Source organism: Lepidochelys kempii, chromosome 12 (assembly GCF_965140285.1).
Source record: "Lepidochelys kempii isolate rLepKem1 chromosome 12, rLepKem1.hap1, whole genome shotgun sequence".
NCBI classification, from domain to species: domain Eukaryota; kingdom Metazoa; phylum Chordata; order Testudines; family Cheloniidae; genus Lepidochelys; species Lepidochelys kempii.
In genome coordinates this window covers 43,813,665-43,836,770 of record NC_136391.1, presented here as the reverse complement: position 1 = coordinate 43,836,770, position 23,106 = coordinate 43,813,665, and the positions used below count along the sequence as shown (strand labels likewise).

Below are 23,106 nucleotides of genomic sequence, written 5' to 3'. Positions count from 1 at the left end.
CCCTGAATTGTGCCAGTTTGGCATAGGAGCGGGAGTCATATTTGGCCAGAATGGCTTGGTAACTGGCTATACAAAATTGGAGGCCCGCAGAGGAGTAAACCTTACGCTCGACAAGGCCAAGCTTTTTGCCTGCCTAGTCAGGGAAGGAGGGGGAGTGGAGCAAAGGTGTTGTTGGTGGGCACGCTCCGTAGCTGCCTGGAATACCAGGGAATTTGGAGCGGGGTGCTGGAAAAGGAAGTCCATACCCTTGGCCGGCATGAAATAGTGGCATTCAGCTCACATTAGAATAGACACACAGGAAGCTGGTGTGTGCCCGACTGTTTGTGCAGGTTGAAGGATGGCATTAGGGCCGTACGAGTGGGGCTTGGAGGCTGCAGAATATCCATGAACTGGTCTTGAGGATCCTGCATGTCCTCCACAGGAAGTTTGAGGGCAGTGGCCATACGATGAAGGCGGGCTTGATACTGAGCATGATCATCTGAAGGTGAGAGACAGAGGTGTGGGCACATCATCAGGAAAGGAGGCAGTGCCGATGGAGACTGGCGGGGCCAACTGTTTCAGCAGTGCCAGCGGTGCAAGTGGATCTGGTGGAGCAGGGGCATCCGAAGGGGAGTCATAGAATCATAGAATCATAGAATATCAGGGTTGGAAGGGACCTCAGGAGGTCATCTAGTCCAACCCCCTGCTTGAAGCAGGACCAATCCCCAATTTTTGCCCCAGATCCCTAAATGGCCCCCTCAAGGATTGAACTCACAACCCTGGGTTTAGCAGGCCAATGCTCAAACCACTGAGCTATCCCACGGGCGGTGGTAGCAGATGGAGACTGGCGGCAGTGCATTCAGTGCGCTATGGGTCCCAAGCTGCTCAACAGTGCCAAGCATAAGGGTCGCTTGGAACTGGTGGTCCCTTCTGGGTAGGTGAACTACGGATCGGCAAAGTGTCCGAGACCATCAGAGCAGTGGGAAGCAATGGAGGGCGGTTCATCAATAAGAGAGGCTCCTCAAGTAGGAATGGAGGACCGTGGGTGGTCGGCAGTGCGGCGGAGAGCCAGCAAATGGCAGCATCAGCTCAGTCGTAGGAGTCAAGGGAGACAGGCATCCTGGGGTGCATGGGACCAGGCAGGAGATACCAGATGGTCCCAGCAGACTGGTTGTCCGTGGAGGCAAAGGCTGCAGGGCTGGTACTGGGGCCGAGGTCATCATTGCTGGAGCACGGTGTTGGGATCTATGCTCAGAATGAGACGTCTTCGCAGGGGGAGCCTCATCTTTGGTGTGAGATGTCTCACCTGACCTGCCACGGCTTGGGGAGGAAATGCTGTGCTCGTGCCCATGCTGTGCTTTTTCCCTGGATGTGGCAGTGACGCTGGTGCCCGGCAGGACGGGCTGGAAGTAGGGCTGGCCGCTGGCGCAGAGCGGCCATCCAACAGATACACTGGTGCTGGTTTCTGTGGCGCACGAGGGCACATAGTCTCCTCCATCAGGAATTTATGGAGGCAAATCTCTGAAGCTTCCTGAGTTTGGGGTGGGAAGGAGAAGCAGATAAAGCAGCGTGCAGTGATGTGAGCTTTGTCAAGACAGTATAGGTATCGTTCATGTTCTTTGCTCACCGAGAATGGGCGAGGGAAGGAAGCACAGTACTCAAACCCTGCTTGTCTGGGCATAGTGCCCTGGCTGGGAAGAGAGTCCCACCAAGGGGAAAGTCTTGGATTTTTATTCCTAACTAACAACTGACTACTAACAACTAAGGGACACGAAAAACGAGGATGGACAATTACTCTATGAATAACTATATACCGCAAGAACTAGAGAACTCGAAACAAGCTTACGATCACCGAGGAATGGGCGTTCCGACTCTGGCCATGCGGCAGTAAGAGAGCACTGGAGCGGCATCGATCCGCACAGCTTCTTAAAGCCTTGGATACACCACGCGGTTGACACACATTCGGGTTGACAAACACTACTATGAACAGTTCCAGCTCCAGCACATGGCACGCATATGCACCCGCGATTGGAATCCACATAGGGACCATCACTCAAAGAAGAATAGATGTTTCAGAATAAGATGCGACCCCTCCTCCCACACACACATAATATAGTCAGTCAGAGCCCTGCTGCACTAGATTCAAATCATCCTAACTTTTAGCCCAGAAAATGACCATTTTAAAATCTATCCCCATCCATGTGGCCCCATGCTAGAGGGAGTGAAGAGCTGAAACAGCTCATTTGTTTCACTAAGTGAATGACCCTTTGATTAGGTCAGGATCTTCACCATGAGCCTCAGGGAGACAACGCACATCAGCTGGCGTTGGGGTTTTAGATATGCTGGCTTCCAATACCTATCCCTCACCCTCCCAGATATGCCCAGCTGTCTGTTCAGCATGGCATTTCAAGACTGCTCAATGCTAAATGTCCCACCAGCAGCAGGAACAGAGCTGGGAAGGAGCAGAGACAAAAGAGATTCAAATATTTATCTCTGTAGACTCTGCTGTGATGTCCTCTGCAGCATGTTAGAGCCTGGTGCTGTTATTAAACCCATATTACAGAATGAAAGCTGAGCTGCAGAAAGGCAGAACTGACCTCTGTTATGATGGCTTTTTGCTCCTTGACTCTCCTGGCCTCCTCAGGATATTGTTCCAGGCTGAAGACTTTGGAAAGGGGCAGGGGTTTTCCACTGCGGCACAGAATGGCTTGGCATGTGCCCACATTGGCCAATGTCAGAGTGAAGCTGCCAGCCAGGTCAGTAGCATCATGTCGAATATAGCAAAGGACAGCAGAGGAGCCCAGCTTCTGGCCAGCCATCCCCAGCTTCCTATTGGAAAGAAGAGACAGTATGAAAAGAATAAAGCTTCCAATGACAGGTACTTAACAAATGGGCCTGTGTCTCTCCTTCATACACAGAGTGCTAAGTATCAGAGTGATATATATATCCATGACCCGAAGCCCTACCCATTGGGAGAGATGCAGCTGAACACCCTGCAGAGATCATCCACACTCGATCCTGTATCAACAAGTGAGATTCCCTCTCTCCCATCGATGCAAGAAGGCCCCCTCTCCCTCAACAAACCAGCCACCCACTTGAGCCTCCTCTCCACATTTCTCACCCATTTATCAAACTGCAGGAACAAACAAATCCTTGCTCACAGGTGCAGCCTCCCTACCCTGCACTGGGAGAGGATCTCTCCTGTGCCCTTCTCACATCTCCATGCATCGGTCTGACCAGTTTCAACAAGTGCCCCCAGCACCTGCTGGCCTACCTGTGGGAGACCAGGAAGGTGTTAGACATGAACACAGAGTCTATGTTCGACTGCTGCACCTCCTCCAGTAGCACGTCTGCCATAGTGCATTGCAGGAGGCGGGGCAGCTCCTCATTCCTGTCACCGTCAAACATGCCGTACACAGCTTCCACGCTGTCTGCAAAGCTCCCCAGAGCCAGGGCCGACACACAGAGCCTATAGGGGGAGGGTAAAAGCAGCTTGAATCTATATGAGGTACTTATATGGCCTCATTACCATAGTATCTGAGTGATTCACAATCTCCAAACTATTTCTCCTCACATGCCCCTGTGAAGTAGGGCAGTGCTATTATCTCATTGTACATATTGGGAACTGAGGCAAAGAGAGGCTAAGTGACCTGCCCAAGGTCACATACAAAATGTGCAATGGAGCTGGGACATAAATTCAGGTTTCTCAAGTCCAAGGCTAGTGTCCAGACCAATGGGGCCATACTTCCTTGCCAGCATAGGGGGAACATGCAGAGTCTGCATGGGGAGTACAGAGGTAGTTCTACCTAGTGGTTTCTGTGTGCACACACACACACACATGGGGAGAGAAAAGGCAGCTCTACCCAGGGATGGGGGGCAGAGGCCCTCAGTGTCCCAGAGCATGTGGACTTTAGTCAAGGAAGGGAGTGGGGAAGGGAGGTCCCAGTTGCCAGGAGAAGGCAAATGATCCAGGAAGCCACAGAAGGCTGGCTAGCTCCCGAGGACACCAGGGTTTGATTGGCTGGATGGTCATTCAGCAGTGTATGCTGCCCCTCGCCCCAGAACAGAATGGGTGTCTCAGGATCCATGTGTGAGCCTCACATCAGGCAATAATACTCACTTATTCCTCTGGCCAGCCATCTCGGCTAACCCATGATTCCACAGCGTAGAGGAGAGTACTGAGTCTGCTGTGAGGGAGGGCTTGGCATCAATCTTCAGGGTGGCAATGTGACTGCAGAGAGAGCACCACAAAGGTCATTCTGCTCCCACAGACTGCACAACAGCCTGGGGCATCTCCATATAAGCATTAGGGGTAAAGGCCAGTTCACCCTACCAATCTAGAGTTCCTAAAAAGCAGCCCCTTGGAAGAAGCTGAGCCCAGGAAAGGAGATTAAGGACGAAGCCTTCCATGGGCTGTTGTTATGTATCTACAAGGTGCCAACCAAGAGATTCTTTGCCTAACAGTTCTATGCTGATGTAGAGCCAGCATCTGCACTTTGACTGCTGCAAGACAAACAGCATTAGTCAGTCATGGATGAATGACTGTGGGAAGGGGATGTTAAGGACTTTTGCTGTGCTCAGTGACCCAGTCAACACATTACTTCCACCTCTGGTACATGCTTCACAGATAAAAATGTACACCTTATTTCCAGTCTGAATTTGTCCAGCCTCAACTTTCAACCATTGGATCTTGTTATATATTTGTCTACTAGACTGAAGAGCTCATTATCAAATTTGTGTTCCTCATATAGGTACTTTGAGACTGATCAAATCACCCTTAACCTTCTCTTTGTTAAGCTAAATAGATTGAGCTCCCTGAGTCTATCTCTATAAGGTATGTTATCTAATCCGTTAATCATCTCATGGCTCTTCTCCGAACCCTCTCTAATTTATCGACATCCTTCTTCAGTTGTGGAGACCAGAACTGGACACTATTGCTGAAGAAACAACCTCTCTACTCCTACTTGAGGTTCCTGTTTATAGATCCAAGGATTGCATTAGCCCTTTTTGGCCACAGAATTGCATTGGGAGCTCATGTTCAGCTGCTTATCCACCATGATCCTTCAAGTCTTTTTCAGAGTCATGGCTTCCCAGGATAGAGTTCCTCATCTTGCATGGATGGCATGCATTCTGTGTTCCTAGACGTATGACTTTACATTTGTCTGTATTAAAATGCATCTTGTGAGCTTGTGCCCAGCTTGATAAGCCCTTCCCAGAGAGCTTCTTGCTTCATTGGCCTGGCAGCCCCACAACTCACCTGAAGATGTCCAGGGTCTTGTGTTCTAGCACCAGGTTTGTGTTTCCAGTCAGGTCCAGCTCCTGCAAGGTAGCTGGCAGCACCTCAGGGATCACGATTTCTGTTAGTTCATTGCAGCTCAAGTCTACAAACTGCAGAATAGAGAAAGCATAACAGAGAGGGATCCCTTCCCTGCAACCCCCCAAAGGCTTCATCACTACATATGTCTGCTCACCCCCACCTTCCAGTGTCCCATCGCTACATTGCCCACCCCATTTTGGATCTCTCTCCAACCCCCAGAGGCCCTGCTGCTATATCCTCAACTCCATATTATAAGGGGAGTGTAATATCTTCAGGAGGATAGCTTCTCTCAGTTCTGGGTCACAGATCACTAGTTCTTCGCCTTATCTGCTTCTAAGTCTCTTTTCCACTGGTAGGTCAGGCCTGTCAGTTCCATTTTCATGACATATTTCTGGGAGCTAATTGGCAGTGGGGTGGGGAATGTAGTGATGGAACCCACCACCAAGTGCAGATCAGTAATGGGATTGAGTTGGGAATATAGTGACAGGGCTCTTAGGAGTTTGGGGGAGATCCTAAATGGGGCAGGGAATGCAGTGACAGGGCCCCACGGGGATGGTGATCAGAGGTGGTGGGAAGTGTAGTGATTGGGCCCCATACAGATATGTGCAGAATACTCTCAGCTGGACTTGGGTGTTCAGTTCTGCTCCTGCTGTCTCATAAATTATATAAATAGAGGGGTTTCAGAGATGGACAATGAATCTGAAGGAGGGAATGAAAAGTCTGTGACTGTTTAATTTAGAGAGGAAACAAACAAGAAGGAACAGAATAGATACAGGATGCACATATTATACCCTCTATGGGACCTGCATCTCTAACGCTGGAGCCTGCAGTTCCTCTCCCAGGAATTCCATAGTTATCCCTCCACCCCAGCTATTTCCTGAAGCCTTTCACCCTTCAGGGATACCTGAATACAAGGTAGGTGCAGGATCTCTGGGAAGATACTGATCTCATTTGAGTGTGCAATAAGTGTGTGCAGCTGCTTGCAGTTTGCGATCGTTGTAGGAATCGTCTTCAGCTTGTTGCCACTCAGGTTCAGCTCTTCTAGCTGCTCCAGTTTGCTCAGTTTGCTGAAGGGAAAACCCAAAGTAGCACATCTCATGAGCCAGAACCTGCCACCATCAGAATTCATAGGCACAGGACCCAAAGCGTTAATCTGCTCCCTGGGCAGGAGAATCTAGGGAAGCAGCCGAAGGAAAGGTTCAGCTGCTTACTAGCTGTGTTTCTGATTTACGGATAGGAGACAGCCAGCAATTCCAAGGAAACATGGTAGTGAGAACAGGGACCGTAAGGCCAGGATTTGCCCAGTGGTCTGATTTCTTTGCTCCTGGCTCCTACATGCATGAAAGCAGAAGAGAAACTCATCATAGGCAACTCTGCAGAACCAGTGAACTTGTACCCATGAGTTTCAAAGGAATTGACTAAGAAGCTATGTGGGTCACTGAGTGTAGATATTTAACAAATCTTGGAATGCTGGGGAAGTCCCAGATGACTGGAAACAAGCTAATGTTGTATTTAATAAGGATAAATGACATGACCCATGAAACAATAGGTTGATTAGCTTGACACTGACCCTAGGCAAAATCATGGAAAAGCCAATATAGGATGCAATCAATAAAGAATTAAATGATAGTAGCATAATTAATGCCAATCAACATGGTTTTATGGAAATAGGTCTTGTCAAACAAACTAGATACAGTTTTTTGATGAGATTACAAGTTTGGATAACATAGATAAATGTGTTAACATAATATACTTAGACTTTTCTAAGACATTGTATATACAACATTCTGATTAACAAATTAACAGATTAAATGCATTAAAAAATGGCTAACTGATAAATCACCAAAAATAAATCTAAATGGGGAATCATCATCCAATAGGAGCTTTTTTAGTTGGGTCCTGCAGGGTCTGTTGATGGCCCAATGCTATTCAATACTGTTATCAATGATCTGGAAGAAAATAAAGACTCGCTTATAGTAGCGTTTGCAGATGATACAAAATTGGTGGATTAGTAAACAGTAATAAGGATGAGTCAGTTCTAGAGATCAACCTGGATCACTTGGTACACTGGGCTTATTGAAGTGCATGTTGTTCAAATACAACCAAATGCAAGGTCATACACCAATAAAGAACACAAGTCACACTTACAGGATGGGGATCTGTTTTCTGGAAAGTATTGACTCTAAAAAGGATTTAAGGGTCACGGTAAATAACCACCTGAGCAGGAGATGCCAATTCCAATGCTATGGTTGAAAGGGGCAACTTGATCCTTGGCTGTATAAGCTGGGAATATCAAGAAGAAATAGGGAGGTGGTATCCCCTCTGCTTACAGCATTACTGAGACCATTATTGGGATAGTGTGTCCAATTCTGATGTTCACACTTCAAAAAGTTTTGGTAAGTAGTGAGGACCTCATAGAAGAAATGGTTGTAGGGGATAGTTTTGGCTCAAGTGATCATGAGCTAATTCAGTTCAAACTGAACGGAAGGATTAACAAAAATAAATCTGCAACTAGGGTTTTTGGTTTCAAAAGGGCTGACTTTCAAAAATTAAGGAAATTAGTTAGGGAAGTGGATTGGACTGAAGAATTTATAGATCTAAAGGTAGAGGAGGCCTGGGATTATTTTAAATCAAAGCTGAAGAAGCTATCGGAAGCCTGTATCCCAAGAAAGGGGAAAAAATTCATAGGCAGGAGTTGTAGACCAATCTGGATGAGCAAGCATCTCAGAGAGGTGATTAAGAAAAAGCAGAAAGCATACAGGGAGTGGAAGAAGGGAGGGATCAGCAAGGAAAGCTACCTTATTGAGGTCAGAACATGTAGGGATAATGTCAGACAGGCTAAAAGTCAAGTAGAGTTGGACCTTGCAAAGGGAATTAAAACCAATAGTAAAAGGTTCTATAGCCATATAAATAAGAAGAAAACAAAGAAAGAAGAAGTGGGACCACTAAACACTGAGGATGGAGTGGAGGTCAAGAATAATCTAGGCATGGCCCCATATCTAAACAAATACTTTGCCTCAGTCTTTAATAAGACTAAAGAGGATCTTAGGGATAATGGTAGCATGACAAATGGGAATGAGGATATGGAGGTAGACATTACCATATTTGAGGTAGAAGTGAAACTCAAGCACCTTAATGGGACTAAATCAGGGGGCCCAGATAATCTTCATCCAAGAATATTAAAGGAATTGGCACATGAAATTGCAAGCCCATTAGCAAGAATTTTTAATGAATCTGTAAACTCAGGGGTTGTACCGTATGATTGGAGAATTGCTAACATAGTTCCTATTTTTAAGAAAGGGAAAAAAGGTGATTCGGGTAATTATAGGCCTGTTAGTTTGACATCTGTAGTATGCAAGGTCTTGGAAAAAATTTTGAAGGAGAAGGTAGTTAAGGACATTGAAGTCAATGGTAAATGGGACAAAATACAACATGGTTTTACAAAAGGCAGATCGTGCCAAACCAACCTGATCTCCTTCTTTGAGAAAGTAGCAGATTTTTTAGACAAAGGAAACGTAGTGGATCTAATTTACCTAGATTTTAGTAAGGCATTTGATACCGTGCCACATGGGGAATTATTAGTTAAATTGGATAAGATGGGGATCAATAGGAAAATTGAAACGTGGATAAGGAATAGGTTAAAGGGGAGACTACAATGGGTCCTACTGAAAGGCTGAACTGTCAGGCTGGCGGGAGGTTACCAGTGGAATTCCTCAAGGATCGGTTTTATGTAATCTTTTTATTACTGACCTCGGCACAAAAAGTGGGAGTGTGCTAATAAAGTTTGCGGATGATACAAAGCTGGGAGGTATTGCCAATTTAGAGAAGGACAGGGATATCCTACAGGAGGATCTGGATGACCTTGTAAACTGGAGAAATACAAGGATGACCTTGTAAACTGGAGAAGTGTAAGGTCATGCATTTAGGGATTAATAACAAGAATTTTAGTTATAAGCTACGGACGCATCAATTAGAAGTAACGGAAGAGGAAAAGGACCTTGGAGTATTGGTTGATCATAGGATGACTATGAGCCGCCAATGTGATATGGCTGTGTAAAAAGCTAATGAGGTCTTGGGATCCATTAGGAGAGGTATTTCCAGTAGGGATAAGGAGGTTTTAGTACCATTATACAAGGCACTGGTGAGACCTCACCTGGAATACTGTGTGCAGTTCTGGTCTCCCATGTTTAAGAAGGATTAATTCAAACTGGAACAGGTACAGAGAAGGGCTACTAGGATGATCCAAGGAATGGAAAACTTGTCTTATGAAAGGAGACTCAAGCAGCTTGGCTTGTTTAGCCTAACCAAAAGAAGGTTGAAGGGAGATATGATTGCTCTCTATAAATATATCAGAGGGATAAATACTGGAGAGGGAGAGGAATTATTTAAGCTCGGTACCAATGTGGACACAAGAACAAATGGATATAAACTGGCCACCAGGAAATTTAGACTAGAAATTAGACAAAGGTTTCTAACCATCAGAGGAGTGAAGTTTTGGAATAGCCTTCCAAGGGAAGCAGTGGGGGCAAAAGATCTATCTGGCTTTAAGATTAAACTCAATAAGTTTATGGAGGAGATGGTATGATGGGATAACATGGTTTTGGTAATTAAATATTCATGGTAAATAGGCCCAATGGCCTGTGATGGGATATTAGATGGGGTGGGATCCGAGTTACCCAGGAAAGAATTTTCTGTAGTATCTGGCTGATGAATCTTGCCCATATGCTCAGGGTTTAGCTGATCACCATATTTGGGGTCGGGAAGGAATTTTCCTCCAGGGCAGATTGGAAGAGGCCCTGGAGGTTTTTCGCCTTCCTCTGTAGCATGGGGCACGGGTCACTTGCTGGAGGATTCTCTGCTTCTTGAAGTCTTTAAAGTACGATTTGAGGACTTCAATAGCACAGATATAGGTGTGAGGTTTTTTGCAGGAGTGGTGGGTGAAATTCTATGTCCTGCGTTGTGCAGGAGGTCAGACTAGATGATCATAATGGTCCCTTCTGACCAAAATATCTATGAAAAAAAGGATATTAAAAAACTGGAAAGGGTTCAGAGAAGAGCCAACCAAATGATCTGAGGTCAATCTATTTAGTTTATTGAAAAAACAGTTACTTACTTTCTTGTAACTGTTGTTCTTCGAGATGTGTTGTTCACGTCCATTCCACATTAGGTGTGCGTGCGCCGCGTGCACGAGTGTCAGAAACTTTTTCCCTTGGCGGCTCCCATCAGGCCGGCGGGGCCCCCCGAGAGGCGCCACTGCGCCGTGCATATATACCCCTGCCGGCCCGACCCCCTCCAGTTCCTTCTTACCGGCGACTCCGACAGAGGGGTAGAAGGGTGGGTGGAGGAATGGATGTGAACAACACATCTCGAAGAACAACAGTTACGAGAAAGTGAGTAACCGTTTTTTCTTCTTCAAGTGCTTGTTCACGTCCATTCCACATTAGGTGAATTACAGGCTTACCTCTGGAGGACGGTAGAAGTCATGGAACAACTGCTCGGAGGACCGCTCTGCCAACCGCTGCGTCCTCTCTGGCCTGCTGGTTGACCGCATAGTGGGTCGTGAAGGTGTGCACTGAGGACCAGGTGGCTGCTCTGCAGATCTCCTGAATCGGGACCTGTGCCAGGAACGCCGTGGAAGTTGCCCGCGCCCTGGTTGAGTGGGCCGTGACCGCCAGGGCCGGAACACCTGAGAGCTCATAGCATGCCCGGATGCAGCTTGTAATCCAAGACGAAATCTGCTGCGCTGACACAGGGAGGCCTTTAATTTTCTTGACTACAGCCACAAACAGCTGCGCAGATTTGCTAAAGGGCTTGGTGCGCTCCAAATAGAACGCCAGCACTCGAAGCACATCCAGGGTGTGCAAGCTGCGGTGACTCGGGTCCGTATGGGGTTTCGGGAAGAACACCAGCAGACAGATGTCCTGGCCCAAATGGAATTGGGAGACCACCTTAGGGAGGAACTTGGGGTGCGGTCGGAGCTGCACCTTGTCCTTGTGAAACACTGTATATGGTGGCTCAGAGGTGAGGGCCCTCAGTTCGGACACCCTTCTGGCTGAGGTAATGGCAACCAGAAACGTCACCTTCCAGGAAAGGTGGAGGAGAGAACAGGAAGTGAGGGGCTCGAAAGGGGGTCCCATGAGTTTAGAGAGGACCAGGTTAAGGTTCCATGGAGGGACTGGGGGGCGTGAGTACGGAAACACCCTCTCCAAACCTTTAAGGAACCGTCCCACCATTGGGTGGGAAAACACCGAGCCCCCCAAGAACCCCGGATGGAAGGCGGAGATGGCTGCCAGATGTACTCTGAGTGAGGACGGGGCTAGCCCTTGCTGCTTGAGGTGCAGGAGGTACTCCAGGATGGCCTGCACCAGGGCCTGGCACAGCCACACCTGTTGGGGTTCACACCAACATGAGAACCTTTTCCACTTGGCCATATAGGTCGCCCTGGTAGAGGGCTTTCTACTGCCAAGCAGAATCTGCTGCACGGGAAGGGAGCACTGGCTCTCCAGGGCGTTTAACCACAGAGCCTCCAAGCCGTCAGGTGCAGTGATTGCAGGTCGGGGTTGAGAAGCTGCCCGCCGTCCTGTGTAATGAGGTCCCGGTGTAGGGGCAGGACTACTGGGGCCTCCATCGACAACTCTAGGAGCGATGTGTACCAGTGCTGGCGGGCCCAGACTGGAGCGATGAGGATCACCGCCTCCCTGTCCCTGCGCACCTTGAGTAGGACCACGTGTACCAAGGGGAGCAGGGGGAAGGCATACGTCAAGCCCCCTCTCCATGGGATTGCAAACACATCTGCAAGCGAGCCCGGGCTGCGGCCCTGGAACTAGCAGAACCGTGGGCATTGGGCGTTGGCCCTGATGGCAAACAGGTCTACCCCGGGAAACCCCCACCTGCGGAAGAGCAAAAGCACGACGTCCGCCCTGAGCGTTCACTCGTGCATGCGGTACGACCTGCTGAGGGAGTTTCGTACCCCCGGGAGATAAGACGCCTCAAGGTGAATTGCATGGGCTATGCAAAGGTCCCAGAGGAGGAGAGCCTCGAGACAGAGTGGCGAGGAATGGGCCCCGCCCTGTTTGTTTTATCTTTAGTAGTGTTGTCTGTCCGAACTGTCACGCTGTGACCACTCAGAGTGGCATGAAAGGTCTGGCAGGTAAGACCAACCGCCCTGAGCTCCTTCACATTAATATGGAGCAAACGCTCTGCTCTGGACCACAACCCCTGCGTCATGAGGTCCCCCGGGTGAGCCCCCGATCTGTGGTCTGACGTATCTGTCACCAGCGTCAGGTCCGGCTGTGGGGCGGCGAAGGGGATGCCTTTGCAAACCACGGGCTGGGACTGCCACCACCGCAGGGAGTCCAGCACGTCCCTTGGGGCTGTCACTACCAAGTCCAGGGGGTCCCTGCCTAGGCGGTACACCCGAGCGAGCCATGCCTGCAGAGTCTTGAGTCTCAGTCTGGCATGCCTGACCAGGTGCGTGCATGCTGCCATGTGGCCCAGCAGCCGCAGGCAGCACCTGGCCGTTGTCGTTGGAGACTGGTGCAGGGAGGCCACTGATTGCTGGATAGCCTGGAATCGGGATACTGGAAGGCTTGCTCCGGCCTGCACCGCATCCAGGACTGCTCCTATGAATTCTACTCTCTGCGTGGGTACGAGCGTAGACGTGGGGACATTGACCAGGAGTCCCAGCTTGCGGAACAATCTCAGGGCCACCTCCACATGGCCCAGCACTTCCGCCTCGGATCGACCCGCCAGAAGCCAGTCATCAAGGTACGGGTACACCCGGATTCTCTGCCTCCGTAAGAAGGCTGCCACCACGGCCATGCACTTCGTGAACACCCATGGGGCCACAACTAGACCAAACAGGAGAACTGCAAACTAGTAATGTTCTTGGCCCACGGTGAAGCGTAGGAACCGCCGATGTGCTGGGTGGATGGCGATATGAAAGTACGTGTCCTTCATGTCGAGGGCGGCGTACCAGTCCCCCGGATCCAGGGAAGGGATGATGGTACCCAGAGAGACCATGTGGAACCGGGCCTTGGCCAGGAACTTGTTGAGCCTACGCAGGTCTACGATGAGGCGAAGGCCCCCTTTGGCCTTGGGGATGAAGGAGTAGAACTCCTTCCCCCTTAGGCTGTGTGGCACCACCTCTACCGCCCCCGTCTCTAGCAGAGAGCGGACTTCCTTCTCTAGGAGATGCTCATGAGAGGGGTCCCTGAAGAGGGACGGGGAAGGGAGGTGGGAGGGGGAAAGGGAGGAGAACTGCAGCGGGTACCTGTTCTGCACCGTGCGTAAGACCCAACGATCTGACGGAATGTTGGACCATGCACGGGAGAAATGGGACAGGCAGTTCAGGAAACAAAGGGACGGATCCGGTGACTGGTCTGGTACGCTGTCCTCGAGCGCACCTTTCAAAGCCTGGCTTAGTGCCCGGCTGGGGTTTGTGCTGGCCTTGGTTCTGGCCCGGCACATTATTGTTACTGTTGTTGTTGCCCGGCGCCTGTTATCCCTGCCTCGCCTACGGTAAGGCTCATGCCTATGGCGACGCTGCAGCTTAAAGGGCTTCCTCTGGGTCGCCGGGGTGTGCATACCCAGCGACTTAAGCGTAGCCCACGAGTCCTTAAGGCTGTGCAGCCTCGTGTCTGTCTGGTCCGAGAAGAGGCCGGACCCTTCGAAGGGAGGTCCTGGAGTGTATTCTGGACCTTGGGCAGCAGGCCTGACTCCTGGAGCCAAGCCAAGAGCCTCATGACCACCCCGATGCGATTGTTCTAGCTGCCACATCCGCTGAATCCAGGGAGGTCTTGGCTACTGCCTTGCCCTCGTCCACCAGGGCCATGAACTCCTGTTGGGAACCTTGCGGGAGGTTGTCCTTAAACTTCCCCACCGCCGCCCAGGAGTTGAAATTATGCCTGTTGAGGATGGCCTGCTGGTTCGCAATCCTCAACTGAAGGCCCCCAGATGAGTACACCTTTCTGCCAAAAGGGTCCCGGAGTTTTGCCTCCTTGGCCTTAGGGGCTGGGGCCTGCTGTCTATGGCACTCCTTTCATTTACTGCTGAGACCACTAGGGAGCATGGACTCGGGTGGCAGAACAGGAACTCATAGCCCTTAGATGGGGCAAAGTATTTACACTCCACTCCTTTGGCCGTTGGAGCGCTGGAGGCCGGGGTCTACCATATGGTCTTATAGTTGGACTGAATGGTCTTAATGAGCGGGAGCGCTATTCTGGATGGACCTTCGGGGCTCAGAATGTCCACCATGGGGTCCTCCTGCTCAACCGTCTCCTCAGCCTGCAACCCCAAGTTCTGGGCGACCCTGCGCAGCAACTCCTGGTGGGCTTTAAGGTCTATCGGTGGAGGGCCGGACACCGCTGTACCCGCCACTGCCTCATCCGGGGATAACGAGTAGGTTAGCTGCTATTCGACTCCCTCTGGCTGGTCCTCCTGCTCCCCTTCTCCCGTGGGAGGGGCCTCCAGCTTGGGCCAGAGCAGGAGTCCATGGGACGGCACCGCACTCGGTGCCGGTCTCTCCGGTTTATCCTGGGGGATGCCGGGGGCCTGGATACTGTAGCCTCTGGCACCATCTGGCATTGGTGCAGGGACCGGGATCGCTGCACCAAGTAACTTGCCCTGGACGGCGCCCCTTGACTCTCCTGATAGGCCTAGGGGGTCGAAAAAGGCCAATGGCCTGGTGGTCCCCATTGGGGTTGCCAGCCCATCTGAGGGTCCCTGCTGTCCGGGGCCTGGTGCAGGTAGCTATAGCTGCCGGACTCAGCGCCCGACTGTGGCGACGCCGATTGCGAAGGCCACAGCAGTACCAACGATCTGCACCAGCGTGAGAATGAGCGGCTCCTGGCTGCGCGGGAGCAGTACTGGTATCCCCGGAACTGGGACCGGGATCAGATCTGGACCGGGACCTGGATCTGGACCGGTGCCAGCGTTCCCTGGACCGGGACCATCTGCAGGAGTCCTCTGGCGAGGGCTGTCTCAACTCCTCCCGGTGCCGGTCTCTGGGTGGTGCCGGACAGCGGTGTTCCCTTTCCGGTGCTTCCTCACGCCAACCCACTCCCGGTGCTGCGACCTTCTTCTGGGCCGCCAGTAACTGTGAGTCCGCGGAGTCGGAGCTCGACCGGGACCAACTCCGGGAGTGGTGCCGGGACGGTGTCCTCGAGCGGCACGCCATTGCTGGCTTACCCCTCAACAGCACCCGTTGCATGGGTGCCGGAGGGTTCTTCCTATGCAGGAGGGGGCTCGCCGCCGACAGCTCGATGAGGTCCTTTGCAGCCTCAAAGGTGCCAGGCGTGGAGGGCTGATCCGTTATGCCCTCGAGCCCATTGTCTGCACTGAGCTCACTTAGGTCTGAGCTTGGTGGGGCTTGTGCTGCCGGGACCGCTGATGTCGGCGTCGGTACCACAGCCTTTCCGCTCTTATCGGCGCCCGGGGCCTTGGGAGGCGTTGGCCTCCTGTGCGGGGAACGACCACGCCTTCCTTTCGGCTGTGCCGGGGGCCGCACCGGGGAGGACGAGTGGTGCCAGGGCCTAGTCTGGCGCTCCAGGGCCGACAGTTTACGGTGTTTAGCCGGTGCCGGGTCTCTCAACGGCTCCGGGGCACTATGCACCGAGGAAGCCTGAGTCGGCATTGGGCGCTCCAGGCCCGGTGGCTGCAATGCGACCTCCATCAACAGCTGCTCTGAAAAGGCTAAGGGACTGCTCTTCTACAAGAGAGAGAGGTTGTTCCAACGCCACCACGGACGGTAAGAAGGAACTGGAGGGGGTCGGGCTGGGGTATATATGCACGGCGCAGTGGTGCCACTCAGAGGGGGCCCGCCGGGAGCCACTAAGGGAAAAAGTTTCCGATGCTCGTGCACGCAGTGTGCGCACACCTAATGTGGAATGGACGTGAACAAGCACTCGAAGAAGAATAGAAGGTTAAGAAGTCATTTGATCACTGTCTAGAAGTACTTTCAGGGGGTAAGATTTCTGATGCTATATGGCTCTTTAACAGACAAAGGCATTATAAAATCCAATGGCTGGAAGTTGACTCTAAACAGACTCAGACTTGATATAAGGTACTTTTCTTCTTTTAAGTGAGGGTCATTAACCATTGAAACAACTTACCAAAGGATGTGGTGGATTCTCAGTTACCTGAAGTCTTTAAATCAAAAGTGGGTACCTTTCTAAGAGAGATGCTCTAGCTCAACCACAAATTATGAACTTAATGTAGGAATCAACAGATAAAATTATATGGCCTGAGGTATGTAGGATATCAGACTAAATTGTCAGAACGGACTTCCAGCCTGAAAATCTATGACTGTATGAACAGCACAATTCAACAGCCTTCACAGCTGCTGTAAACTGCACTGCCCACTGCTATTAGCAATGCAGCCATCCCAGGCTCAGCCAGCCATACACCCCCACCTCCACCGCACTCAGCACGTACTAGGAGTACAGGAACCACAGCAGCCAGCACTATCCTGAGGGATACTGATGGATGCTTGGGAGGAAGTGAATCTTGAGTCACATATCAGAGGCACAGCATCTCATCATGACATCGATAAGCTCCTAACAGTTCCCAATGAGGGAAGGAAACCTACTCACTCTAACCCAGCTGAGTCAACTGATTCTAGCCCTGTTAGCTGAGCATTACCTTTCCCCACCTTTTGCATGCACTTACCTTGCAGGGAAGGTTTGCAGTTGGTTGTTTGCCAGATGCAGGACCCGTAAGTTTGCGTGTCCCACCAGGTCAGGGATGCACTGATCTGTGAGGTTATTATTGGTCAAGTAAAGTAGCTGCAGCATGCTGAGACTCTCTTCCCCAGGGCAAACAGATGGCAACGACTCCAGGCTGTTGGCAGATGCATTCAAGTACCTGAGACTAACAACAACAGATTAAGAGACATTAGGTTCCGTTCCATCCCATCCAAACCACTTCACCAGATACGACAGTGATAGAAGCCATATGAGAACCTGGACAGATAGCTATGGCCGCGTTATCATAATGGAAGTCATACCAGATGATTATAATGGTCTCTTCCAGCCTTAAAAATCTATCAATCTAAAAATGACTAGCTATATAGCACTAGAGAGGCACATAGTGCTTTTCAACAAAAAGGGAATCCCTGCCCTGAAGAGTTTGCAAGCTAAGTTGAGAGATAACACAGGGAATGGGTAGAAAAAAGCTGAGTGCAGGAAGCTCTCACAGTCACTTGGGAATATAAAGCTTGTGTTTTACTTTATTTAGGATTATTCCATTCCAGTGAGTATCTCTTCTCTGCCCTTAACACCTTATACTGCACCTATCACAGTGGTATCCAAGTGCCTGTCTGCTTTCTCCTTTGTACCTGAAAAACTTATATACTGGTGTCAAAGAATGAAAACTCCTCAGTGCATTGTGTTCCTATGTGCATATGAATTGTGGTAGAGAAATAACAATAACTACAGGCAACTTCCTTGGTGGGCTGGTGGGTTAGACTACACTCACCTTTCCTGCTATTATACAGAAACCTGATTCCCTCAGCAGCCAGCTGGGTGATTTCTCCCCTTGGCACCTGGATTACTGCCTCATAAAACACAAATCTGTCCTATTACCTCTTACTCAACAGGCAATTAAGCACCAGAACCTGGCACCATCAGTCACGCAAACAGCACCATAACCCTTTACAGCTCCAAAGGTGAGACAGCCAGAGGAAACTGATCTTTCACCCAGAGTTAGGTAAAAGCTTCCATCCTAACAAAATGTGTTCTGCTGCCACTTACTTCAGAGCCTTGAAGAAGAACATCTCCGGAAGTTTAGTGATCAGGTTATGCTGGAGGTCCAGCACCTCCAGGGGAATGTGTTCCAGCAGAAGTGGAAGACTCTGCACATGGTTGTGCCCCACCATCAACTTCCGAAGACTCAAACTACTCAGGGTCCTAGGAGGACAGAGAGCTTATTGAATTAGTTTGGCTCACCCTTCTTTCAGAGGCCCAAAGCAGAAAGCTCCTGGTCTTTAATCCTGTTATTAAACAAAATTAGGGCTGAAGAACATTATATTGCCTGGGTCAGTGAATTTTAAACAATGCAAAGAGTGAGATGCATGCATGATCAGGCAAGCCCCTACCTCTGTGTACACATATGTATGTGAGTGCCCCTGCAGTTCTATCCAAGCTATTGTACATGTATGCAGAGATCCCTGATTTGTGCTGTAGGCATGTGTATATAGATACACTGTGAGAATACTTCACAGTGTAGGATGAAGGAGGAATGGAACAGCAAAGGATGGACTAGAATTTAGTGACTTCCTCCTTCTGACAGAAGAGACTATTCTCAATGCTGACAAAGTGATTCTGGGCTTGAATTGCGCTGGATCAACAACCCAGTGTGGTTTTGAGGCTGCCATCATATTCTCCAGAATCTCCGCTTTTCTTTAAAAAACAACCCAAGTCTCTAATCCTAATGACTGCAAAGATAATTTTGGAAAGTTGAGCTGAGTGTAACCACTACAGTGATGTCTACCTGAGTCTGCAGACATACAGAAATAACAACAAACAGGTATAAACTGCCCCATTAATTTCAGTGAGATAACTCAGTTAACAGCGCTGACACGGGCATCTATTTCATGACAACATGTAGGAAAGGAAGAGATCATCATGCTAGGGAGCTCTGAAAGCCACTGCAGGTGACAGCTTATTTGGGAACCACCAGTGAATGGTGCTGAGGAGATATCAGCATCATTTTTTCCCTGCTCCAAGGATGAAGGTGTAACATCCAATTCTCCTCATACAGCACCTGCTCTGGGGTGGGGCACCATCTCCTCTGGCTTCCAGAAGGAGCCAGCAGCAGTTGTTGGTGGCCTACTCCTCCTTTCATCTACTCAGACGAGCCAGGAGGTCTCCACCCCTGTACTGCTGATGGTGGCCCTCTTCTCTGAGCAGTGACAGGAGTGCAGTACCCTCAGGGTTTCAGGAGCCTAGTCTGCTCTATCACTTATTTCCTGGCTCTAGAGGCTGCTGGTCCTCTCTCTGCATCAGTTACAGCCAGGGCAGTTCTCCACCTCAGAACTATTGTTTCAAGCCCTCTGCATACTGAGACACGTTACTGCATCAGTTAACCTTGAAAATATGACCCAAGTATTTCTATGCCACTATGAGGACCAGAAGTATATAATCACAGAAATGTACAGATGGAAGGCACCTCAAGAAGTCATTAGGTCCAGCCTCCTGTGCTGTGTCAGAAACAAGTAAACCCAGATCATCTCGGATATGTGTTTGTCCAACCTGTTCTTAAAAACTTACAATGGGGATTCCAAAACCTCCCTTGGAAGCCTGTTCCAGAGTTTAACTACCCTTTTAATTAGCAAGGTTTTCCTAATATCTAACCTAAATCTCCCTTGCTGCAGATTAAGCCCATTACTTGTTGTCCTTTCTCCAGTGGACATGGAAAACAACTGATCACAGTCCTCTTTATAACAGCCCTTAAAATATTTGAAGACTATTGTCCATTAATGGCTATTAGCCAGGATGGGTAAGGAATGGTGTCCCTAGACTCTGTTTGTCAGAGGGTGGAGATGGATGGCAGGAGAGAGATCACTGATCATTACCTGTTAGGTTCACTCTCTCTGGGGCACCTGGTATTGGCCCGTCGGTAGACAGGACACTGGGCTGGATGAACCTTTGGTTTGACCCAGTATGGCCATTCTTATGTTCTTAGCATGCTTCAGCCAGCTCCTTAAGTACCTTGGGTTGAATTAAGTATCATTTGAATTGAAATGGAAGTTGAGATTCTATCATCACATTACTCTGGGCACACTGACCCCTTGCCATACATTTATTGTGCCTATAACATAAAGCAGCTCTGCCCAACAACATACACAGATTTGGAGGACAGAAAAGACCATTATGATCAACTGCTCTGACCTTCTGCATAGTACAGGCCATAGATCGTCGTTCCAAAATTCTAGCCCTGTAACTTCTGCTTGAGCTAAGCCACATCTTTTAGAAAGACATCCAATGTTGATCTAAAGACTTCAAGTGATGGAGAATCCATCACATCCCTTTGTAAGTTGTTTCTGTTAATTTCTCTCTGTTAAAAATTTGCACATTATTTCTACTCTGAATTTGCCTAGCCTCAGTTTCCAGCCACTGGATCTTGTTATACCTTTTTCTGCCAAACTAAAGGGCTGTCTACCATCAGAAATCTTTTCCCCCGTAGGGACTATATATAGTGATCAAGTCACTTCTTAACCTAATCTTCAATAAACTACATAGATTGAGGTGGTGTTGTAGGTGTGTTGGTCCCAGAATATTAGAGAGACAAGGTGGGTGAGGTAATATCTTTGATTGGACCAACTTCTGTTGGTGAAAGAGACAAGCGTTTTATTTCACCCTCCTTGTCTCTCTAAATAGATTGAGCTTTTCTTTCGTCTCTGGCTAGGTGTCATATTTTCCAGACCTCAAATCACTCTTGTAACTCTTTTCTGAAGCCTTTCCAATTTGTCAACATCCTTTTTAAAGTGTGGACTCCAGAAATGGATACAGTATCCAGTAATGGTCCCCCCACTGCTTACTCATACTTGATATTTCCCTGATTGTAAATCCAAGGATTTCATTCACTCTCTTAGCTATTGGATTGCACCAGAAGCTCACTTTCTACTCATTTTCATGTCCCAGTAAGTCTTTTCCAAAATCTCTGCTCTTCCAGGATACAGTCCCCCATCTTATAAATGTGACCAACAGCCCTTGTTATGAAGTGCAGGACTATGCAAATGGCTGTGTTAAAATACATTCCTCAAATGAGCCCTTTAAACCAAGCAATCCAGGCTGGTATGTACAATTGACCTGTCCCTATTATTATTTACCACTCCACCACTTTTAGTGTCATCTGCAAACTTTACCACCAATGATTTTAAGTTTTCTTCCAGATCACTAATAAACTTTTTTGAATACCACTGGGCTGAGAATAGATACCTGAGGGATGTCACTAGACACACCTCCACTGGATGATGATTCCCCATTTACAGCTACTTTTTTCTCTGTATCTGTTGACCAGTTTTTAATACATTTAATATGATTTTGTATAGTGGGTTTTTTTTTAAATCAGAATGTCATGGTTCAAATGCCTTACAAAACTCTAAGTATATTATGTCAACGCAATTACCTTTGTCAGTCAAACTTGTAATCTGATAAAAAATGGTATCAAGTTTGTTTGACAAGAACTATTTTTCATAAGACCATGTTGACTGGCATTAATTATGATACCATAATTTAATTCTTTACTGACTGTATCTCATATCAGCGTTTTAATGATTTTGCCCAGGTTCATTATCAGGTTAACCAGCCAATCAATAATTTTCTGGGTCAACTTGTTTACCCTTTTTAAATATGGACACAACATTGGCTTTTGCTTCCTCAGTGTTCCCAGATCTGTTAAAAATCAAGACAAATTTTTCACAGAGCTCCTAGGACAATTCTTTTAATATTCATGGGTTCAATATATCTGGCCCTGCAGATTTAAAAATGTTTAACTTCAACAGTTGGTGGTTAACATCCTCCCTAGACACTGATAAAACAGAATGTATTTCATCATCACACTGAGATATGAGAACACATCATCCTGCTTCTTTTCAAATACAGAACGCCTATATTTATTGAATACCTCTGCCTTTTCTGCATCATAGCTGATAGTTTTACAATTCTTGTCAAGTATTAGACCTATATCACTGGTAGGATTTAATTTGTTCCTGACATATTTAAAGAATTCCTTCTTAGTGTCCTTAACCCTACTGGCCATAGATTTTTCACTGATACCTTTAGCTTTCCTTATCAATTGTCTGTATTTCCTAACTGCTGATTTGTACTCATTGCTATCAGCTTCGCTGCTTTTCCATTATTTTTTACTTCCTCTTTCACCTCCTTTCTTAGCCAGGATGTATTGTTATTGGGTTTTTTTTAACTGAAGTAGCCTTCTTTTGTGATTGAAGAATGTGGGGCTTGGGCATCTAACAAATATTCTTAAATAATTCCCAGTTATCATTTGTATTTTTATGTTTAAATATTTCCTCTCACTTAATTTTGCTTGTGACTGATTTTGAATCCCAATGAGATAGAGGCAAGCCTGAGAAGACAAGAACAGCATGTGTAACCATATTTAATTAGTTGGGGGGGGGAAGGGTTAAGAGCAACTCATAGAAAAGAGGCAACAGTCTAAAATAACCTACACTGGGAGAAGATCCTGGTATTACAGAGCTTTTTTAAGTTAGTTGACAAAGGCACAAGATCCAACAGCTGGAAGTTGAAATCAGCAAAATTCTAACTGGAAATAAGGCATACATTTTATTGTTGAGGATAATCAGCCACTGAAATCTTTTCACAGGATGTGGTAGATTCTCCAGCACTTGAAGCCTTTAAATCAAGCTTGGATTATCTTTCTACAATATACTCTCTAGTTCAACCACAAATTGCGGGGGTAGATGCAGGAATCGCTGGATGAAATTCTCTGGCCTGTGTTATTCAGGAGGTCAAATGAGATGATCATAATGATCCCTTCTGACCTTAAAAATCTATAAACATTTTGAATATATGCACAGTCCAGACAGTGTGGCACCACAAATTGGCATCACAAGCAAGTGAAACATTGTTAGGGGGGCCGGAGTATAGAAGAGTACTATCACTCTTTTCCCCCAAGACACACAGCCTGGAGGGAGTCCCACCTTTGGCCAAGAAGGAGGTTTGCTATTACCTTGATGGAAGCTCTGTGAGGAGATTGTAGCTCATATCCAAAACCTCAAGTTTCTTTGCTTCGCAGGCCCAGTCAGGGATACACAGCAGCTGGTTACTGAG

General features: G+C 48.3%; 1 protein-coding gene across 6 annotated transcripts in view; it reads right to left on the bottom strand.

Moving 5' to 3' along the window:
- The window catches only part of PHLPP2 (PH domain and leucine rich repeat protein phosphatase 2), a 143,512-nt gene that overhangs the window by 30,556 nt on the left and 89,850 nt on the right, over window positions 1-23,106 (bottom strand). For all 6 annotated transcript variants that reach the window (XR_012154557.2, XM_073308382.2, XM_078848154.1 and 3 more), the window contains 8 exons: window positions 23,006-23,101; window positions 18,046-18,201; window positions 16,964-17,164; window positions 6,201-6,363; window positions 5,237-5,367; window positions 4,100-4,210; window positions 3,254-3,448; window positions 2,577-2,808 (listed from right to left, as the gene is read on the bottom strand). Coding sequence is in view for 5 of the 6 variants with exons in the window: in XM_073308382.2 (XP_073164483.1) it covers window positions 2,577-2,808; window positions 3,254-3,448; window positions 4,100-4,210; window positions 5,237-5,367; window positions 6,201-6,363; window positions 16,964-17,164; window positions 18,046-18,201; window positions 23,006-23,101 (1,285 nt within the window). In the remaining variant the exon portion in view is untranslated. The remainder of the gene's footprint in view (window positions 1-2,576; window positions 2,809-3,253; window positions 3,449-4,099; window positions 4,211-5,236; window positions 5,368-6,200; window positions 6,364-16,963; window positions 17,165-18,045; window positions 18,202-23,005; window positions 23,102-23,106) is intronic.